The sequence below is a fragment of the Primulina huaijiensis genome, chromosome 11 (genome assembly GCF_012295235.1).
Source record: "Primulina huaijiensis isolate GDHJ02 chromosome 11, ASM1229523v2, whole genome shotgun sequence".
Taxonomy (NCBI): Eukaryota; Viridiplantae; Streptophyta; class Magnoliopsida; order Lamiales; family Gesneriaceae; genus Primulina; species Primulina huaijiensis.
Genome location: NC_133316.1, coordinates 20062608 through 20069981, shown reverse-complemented (window position 1 = coordinate 20069981; position 7374 = coordinate 20062608). Strand labels below are relative to the sequence as shown.

The 7374-nt window shown below is 29.0% G+C and overlaps 1 protein-coding gene across 1 annotated transcript; it reads right to left on the bottom strand.

The window, feature by feature from the left end:
- Positions 1-7: 7 nt before the first annotated feature.
- Positions 8-3835, bottom strand: LOC140988465 (axial regulator YABBY 1-like). The gene is made up of 6 exons (XM_073457474.1): positions 3465-3835; positions 2564-2716; positions 2063-2233; positions 770-850; positions 519-593; positions 8-258 (listed from the first exon to the last, which is right to left on the bottom strand). The coding sequence occupies exons 1-6, from the start codon at positions 3561-3563 to the stop codon at positions 187-189; spliced, it is 651 nt and encodes a 216-aa protein (XP_073313575.1). The 5' UTR covers positions 3564-3835; the 3' UTR covers positions 8-186.
- Positions 3836-7374: the final 3539 nt, after the last annotated feature.

The window sequence follows — 7374 nt, the reverse complement described above, 5'->3', positions numbered from 1 at the left end:
ATATATATGCAATGATAAACGAGCTTCGTTAATTAATTTTTAGATGGGTTTTCAGAGAGATTAGAAGTTAACATTCCCACAGCAAAATCATCTCCCACCACAACCATGAAGTCTTTTTCATTAAAAATACAGGACAAAATCAAGAACCCTAAAAGCATAACATAAGGAACATGAGCTGCAACTTTCTTAATAGGGAGAAACACCAACATTGGCTGGAGCAAGATAGCCATCTTTCATCAGGACGACATCGTCTCCTTCCTACGAAATTGACGACTAAATTACTTAAATATGCAACAAAGATGAGTTCAAGATTACCAAAATATCATAATAAAAAGAAGATTAAACAATTGATTGGTGATTGTTAAATTCTTGCCACAATTTGTATAAAAATGACTTGTTGTAATTTTTTGTTTTTTTGGTTGTAATTACTCAGTCAGCATAGGAAATAACATAACATTGTCAATGTCCTAGTTATTGTGCTCAAATAAGATGTAGGGTTTTGGGATATATAAATCTACCTGTTGGCAGACAGACTGTTTCTTCGCAGGTTGATCAGGCATAAGTCCGAAGTGAATGTGAGGAAAATGTGCCCACTAAGAACAAGAAAAAAAACTAAAATCATTATAATTATATATAAGAAGACGGTAGTCGTTCTCGAATATATATCAAATTTCACTGATAAGACACATTAGAACTATTGAATTTTTCTGAAAGTCGTGGCTAGCGAATTAATAATGATATTTTTGTGTTTTTTTTTCTTGGATCTTACATTTTTTGCGGCAGCACTAAAGGCTTCCCTGTGGCTAATATCAGGGTTTCCAGCTTTGATACGTTGGATTTCATCCCTGCAAAATTATATGATAAAATGTGACACTAAATGCACGACTTCTTTAAACACTAGTACCATATAATATTTGTAGATTACATATAATAAATAATCTTAGGAGTCAGAATTAGCTTTAAAAAATTTATACACTTGCAAAAGAGAAGCAGTAATAGCAGTATTATATTAATAATAAAGCTGCAAAAACTTTCATGTATACAAACAGGGTTTAGCTAGACATAGAGATAGGGCCATAAAGGATCTATATCTATATACTTGTGTATACACATATACGTGAATACACATACGTATTATATATNGGCTGAAAATAAACATAAATAACAAACAAACAATAAAACAAAACAAAACAAAAAGTGACACATTAATCAATAAATAGCTTTGCTGACTTTTATTTATATTTCTGCATTCAATATCTTTTACTGTCATATGTGTCCTCTCCTTTTCTCCTCATCACTGCTTCATCATTATCTAATGATTTTGCTTTACAGTATTTTTCTTCTGAGGTTTTGCTGTTTCGCACACACATTTGGTTTCCAGGGGACATAAATCAATAAGTTTCGTACCTTTGTTTTATTTAAAAAGAACGGTAAAAAAGGCTAAGAACGTGTTAATATTAGTTATGGTGAAAAACAACAGGAAATTAAATAAAGTTAGGTGGGTTTGAAATTAATTCGAAAAGTAACCTTAAACATACAAGATCTAAAGATTTTGGATAGAAAACTCAAATTTTCGACGAATATAAAACATTATTTACGTGTATAGAGTTATGATTTTTCAATCGTTGATGATACTTGGTCTAAAATGATGCGACGTAAACCATAAAACTAGCAAATAATCGAGAAATTCGGTCTGATTCGTGATGAAAAATAGGTTAAGTTTAAAAGTATAAGATATTTATGGAACTATTTATTGTAGGAGAAGGAAGATGGAAATCATTTACTAATGTTGGTGTCAATAAAGTATAATCACTGTTTAAGAGTAAACTCTCAAAAAGCGTATTCTTCCTCTTTTTTTGGTTTTTAAGTAACACATCATAGTGCAGTTTAAGGATCTTATTTAGTCAAGAAAATACTATGCAACACAAATTTTAGAGTTGACAGCGACTGAAAACAACCTATACACAAAGAATCAAAGGGTGAAAGCAAGATTTTTTTTTTAAAAAAAGGATATTCACAGTGGATTTTCAAGTATTATTAAGTAATAATTATGAAAATTTTAATTTAAAGATCCAATAATAAAATATGATAGAATAAAACTGTGAAGGATCTCACGTCGGTTAGCAACTGGTGGCTTAGGAAGCTCGTCGATTCCCCTAACCGGTAAGTTAAAGGATTCGTTTGGATTTGGCTGATTGTTCAACATATTCGACGGCGAGTTGCGAATCTCCTCCTGCAAACAAAAAATAGAGTTATTAGTCTGAATTTTCTGGAAAACAATATTACTAATTTCAATGATTAAAAAATGGCCAAAATATAAGAAATATGGCTTTCTATGTATAAACATATTTTTCAATAAAATTAAGCACAATATTTTTTTTTTTTTACCAAATACACAATCCGCCACATGAAATCCAGATTTTTATGATGCGATCTCTATCATACAAGATGGATTTTAGATAAGGAAAAGAATTAATTAAGTAGAAATATATTTTGTTTTAAGCTTTAACATTTGATTGAAGAGAAACCCTAATCGATCATCTGAATTTGATTGCATGTATACCAGGAGATTCTGAGGAGAGAAAAATGAATGGCCAAGATGAAGCTGATTGGCCGCAGGGAGAAGCAACCCGCGCATGTTCACAGACAAAAGATTGGTGCAATGACCACATCTAACAGTCACAGTCTTGAACAAACTTGTGCTAGGAACACTCACCTAAATAATTCAAGAATTTTATATAATCAATTCGTTTAAGTTAAAATTGAGACAAAGATTAAGGATTCAGTCAAAATTAAACTATCAAAAGTTTTTGTAAAAAGGAAACCATATCCAAGAAAAGTGAGGTAAATACTGAAAGGGCTGTCATACAAATCAGACATTATGTACGTGAAGCTTTTCACAAAAACGAAGCATCTTTTTAAGAGAAATTAGGTGAAGATTAAAGGGTTTTTTCTCGAACCATAAAAAATGAATCTTTTCATAGAAGTAAGAATTTTTCTGCAAAAACGAGGAGAAGATTAAATGAATTTTCAATTAAACAAATGAATGGTCAAGAAACTTTCACAAAAAAGGAAGCATTTTTCAAGATTATCAAGCAAAACAAAAAAGGGTTTTCACTGAAACAATATGCACAAAAAGCCCTCAAAAAATTTATTGAGCAAAATTTGCAAGAATATCAAGAAAAATAGAACGATTTCACTCAAACAACAAGAACAAAACATTCTTCCAAAAAAGGAATCATTTTTACCAGAAAACTTAAGAAGATTAAGATTGAAATGGTTCATTCCTTAACAACAAGACTTCAAATCAATACCAAACGGAAGAAATGAACCGGGAAAATATTAAACAAAAACAAATACAAAAACACAATACATATATATTTATATGTGTATGAAAGAAGAATATGATGAACTCTATTCTCATCAGTGTATGGTCTTGTTCCATGAACAAGGGATGATAATACCGCGAGGACAGTATCACAAAAGGTGCAATGGACGTAACAGAGCTGCTCCGAAGGAGAGAGGTGGTGGTGGTCCGGTGCAAAAGCAGATGAAGAGGACATTTGCTAATTTTTTCGGGGGTTTTTTTAAAAATTTACTGAGGATGTTTTTTTTTCTTTTTTTTTTTGGATTGATGATTCTCTCAGATTGATTTGATTGATTGATAGGTTGACTGATCGAGGTATGTATATATGGGCGTTTGGGATTGACAGATTAATCACCTTGGATCTGATCTTCTGAATGTTTTTCTTTTTCTTTTAAAATATTTTGTTGTGGATGAGTTATAATCGACAAGAAGCTGAGAGAATCAAGAATGAGGTGTGTTTGAAAAGGGGGTGCCCACTAATATAGCAGATGATTTGAAACAACTACAAAAGTTGTGTTTATTATTTTCATTCCCATATTATACATATAAAATTGTAAAGTTTAAAGTATATACACAAAGGTATGCACATGCATATATAGGATGTAATTAGGATTTCAGAAGAGAGACAGCGGTTCAACAAATTTGTCACAATTTATGTATGAATAGATGAGCCATTCAAAGATCAAGAAATCAATTGCCTCAAAATTAATTTACTGGATGCTGAAGTTTACTTATTCTGAATGAAACGTGAGAATTAAATGAGTAGAAAATGGCACAAATGCATTCCTTATTTAATGTTCTTGCGATGTGTTTTGTTTTGTTTTGTTTTTTTTTTTGGAGTTTCTTATTTTTAATACTATAAGTATAGGACTGTTAAATTTTTTAATCCTTAATTCCTATTCGGGGATTGTCACGATCTTTCTTTCTAGCCAAACTTGTCATATATGGGACATTTCAGTAGGAATATTGACTGATTTGATCGATGAGATCATTATTACATAATTAAAATTGAACTTTAGCTTATCATGAAGAAGAAATTTTAACCTACTTTATTCTTACATTTATTATTGTCTGTTCACCATAAATTTTATATTTGATTATATCAACAATTTAGCCTAATAATTATGATCTAATTTTAAAAAAATTTGCAAGAAAAATAGATTTCAGTGAAACATAAAAAATTATCGTTTTGAAATCTTTCAGGCCAAAATTGATGACATGTACACATAATATACTAAAAATTTGACATCCAATAATTACATGATTAAAAATAAAATCTTGACGCTTTTTTTTATTTAGTCTAATCTAAAAAATATTCGATACTCTTGTTTAAAAATTTCATCGACTTTCCAAATCATTCTAAACATTTAGTGTTCACTCACTTTGATTTAAATATATTAAGCAATTAAGTTCCTAAATCCATCCACTGGGATTCAAGTGCAACAATCAACTATAATATATTGAAAAAATATATATTAAAATTTAACATCAGTTGTTCTCCACACCCCTTTAATTCCCTCCAAGCCCTCTTCCAATTGTGAATCCAAATGTATATTCTATTAACCTATTTATTATTTTAAAAAATTAAATAACAACCAACGAATAACGACAATTCGACTCATATAATCGAATTGAAAAAATAAATTAATCTAACAACAATTTTATTAAAAAGAAAAATAGATTCCCACCCTAAAATCAAAGGAAAGCACGTTCCTCAACTCATATATGTATATATATACACTTGAAGCATTGCCTACAATATTCTTGATCGATACGTACAAGTTGTGAATGTATGTATATGTATATATATGTGGGGCCGTAGAAAGGAGAAGATGTATGGTTGGCATTCCCGATGGACAGAGGCGGCAGAGGTGGGGGAGAGGCACTCCGATAGGGACGTGTGCATGCCCCTCACACATTTACCTGTTCTTTTCACACTTATTTCTTCTTAATACACACACACACACACACACACACACACTTTAAATCTGTATAACTTTTATAATATATTTATTTAAATTACTCGTTTCCCGATTTTTATAACTTACATGTATATGCTATGTATATATGTATTTTTTTTAACCCTAAACGTAGGGTTTAATAAAGCCTTAAATGGCGGGCACCTATCCTCTGCACTTACTATTATTACCCTTTGATTTTTGAAGTCAAATCCTCTAGCTCATTCATCAGACACCCGCAAAACATATCAGATTTTGATTCCCATCTTTTGCTATCAATTGATGCGCAAGTTAATTTAAGCGATTTAGTTTGGTATTGGTAGTGGGTGGATAATAATTTTAAATTGTGTTACATTTTATATAATAATTAAATACATGTATAATATGGTTAAGAGAAATTATTTGAATTGGGTGGTGGTTTTGTTCACCAATTTCTCTCTTGATTTGTCTCCCTACAATTTACAAGATTTAATAAGGGTTATAACTTTACATATTTAAGAAAAAATATTGTAAATTTGTATGTTATGTTAATGGGTGTTTGCATATCTATGTTCCAAAAGGAACCTTTTACACTCACATCAAGGAGAGGAGAATCAAGAAGTTCCATTCATAATTTGTTTAATCTTATATATATATATAATATATATATATATATATATAATTTTGAATTAAGTAGTCATGTAATATTATTAATTGGAGAAACTATTTTGCGACGACGACGATCATAATAATAATGTGTGAAATATTAGTTATTAATGTGTAGATACACAATGTTTGCGCTTGACTAATAAAAAGAGATAACATACAAGTAAAATAGAGCAAAAACTAGTGAAGGGTTAAGGGAAATTTCCACCTTTAAATTGTAATCAATTTTGTATTTCTGATGCATATATACTAGCTGTATGTATAATTAATATATTAAGATACATAATTTTTTTTCTCATTCTACGCAATATATACACCACATAATCCAAAATACTATTTAAAATTTAAATTTGAGATGATAAATTGTATGTTTAAACTTTACTCTAAAAAACCCTATCATGTGTGAATTGAAAATAAAGTACATACGATTAAATAATAATAATAATAATAATAATAATAATAATAAAATCAGTAAAGTACATATATACTTAGAAAAAGGGAAAAAAAAGTACATACAAGCAAAATACAACAAAAACCAAGAAAGGGTCACAAAATTTTATTGATTTGACGGTTCCCTTAGCTTTCTCTCCCACACAAACGAAACACACACAGAGATACGTTACTGTCTCATCAGTAAAATATAAAAGAAGACAGACATCATCTATTTTTTCTTCATTTATTTATTTATTATTTATTTATGTAGTTAGCCTTTTGGCCTTGCATTATTTCCTGCAACTGCCTTTGTCCTATTATCTTCCCAGATTAAATTAATTAATTCATTCTACTTTCTCCATAATTATATTATATTGTTACTTTTATCTATATATAGTATATATGACATTAAGTTGCGGCCTCACATTATAGAAAATGATTATTTTACAACATGGATGGCATCATAAAATACTTTAGAAATATTTTAAATAATATTAATTTTTATAATTTGTTTTGTGTAGCAGATGAATATCATATATATTTTCTGAAGAATAAATATAATATATGTTTACGTAACAGATGAAATACCACATCTGTTTTAGTATATACTAGTAACCTATACACTTGTTGAATGCTCATACATTTAGTTTTTTACGAATAATTATTATTAGAGCTAAGTTAATATTAGAATACGAATAATTTGTATTGAAAATATTTGTATTTATTTATAATAATTTTTAAATTTTAGTTTGTATAATGTAATTTTTTTATAAAAAAATGATGATATAATTATAATATTATTTATAATTTGTTTAGATAGTGTAATTTTTTAAGTTTGTATAAGTAATTTGATTCCCTTTCCTATACTTTATGCATTTGACATTTACCTAGTGTAAAAGTTATAACATTTATGATAAATAAATGCCAAATAAATGAAATATTAAGATGGTGAATGAAAATTACCATAATATA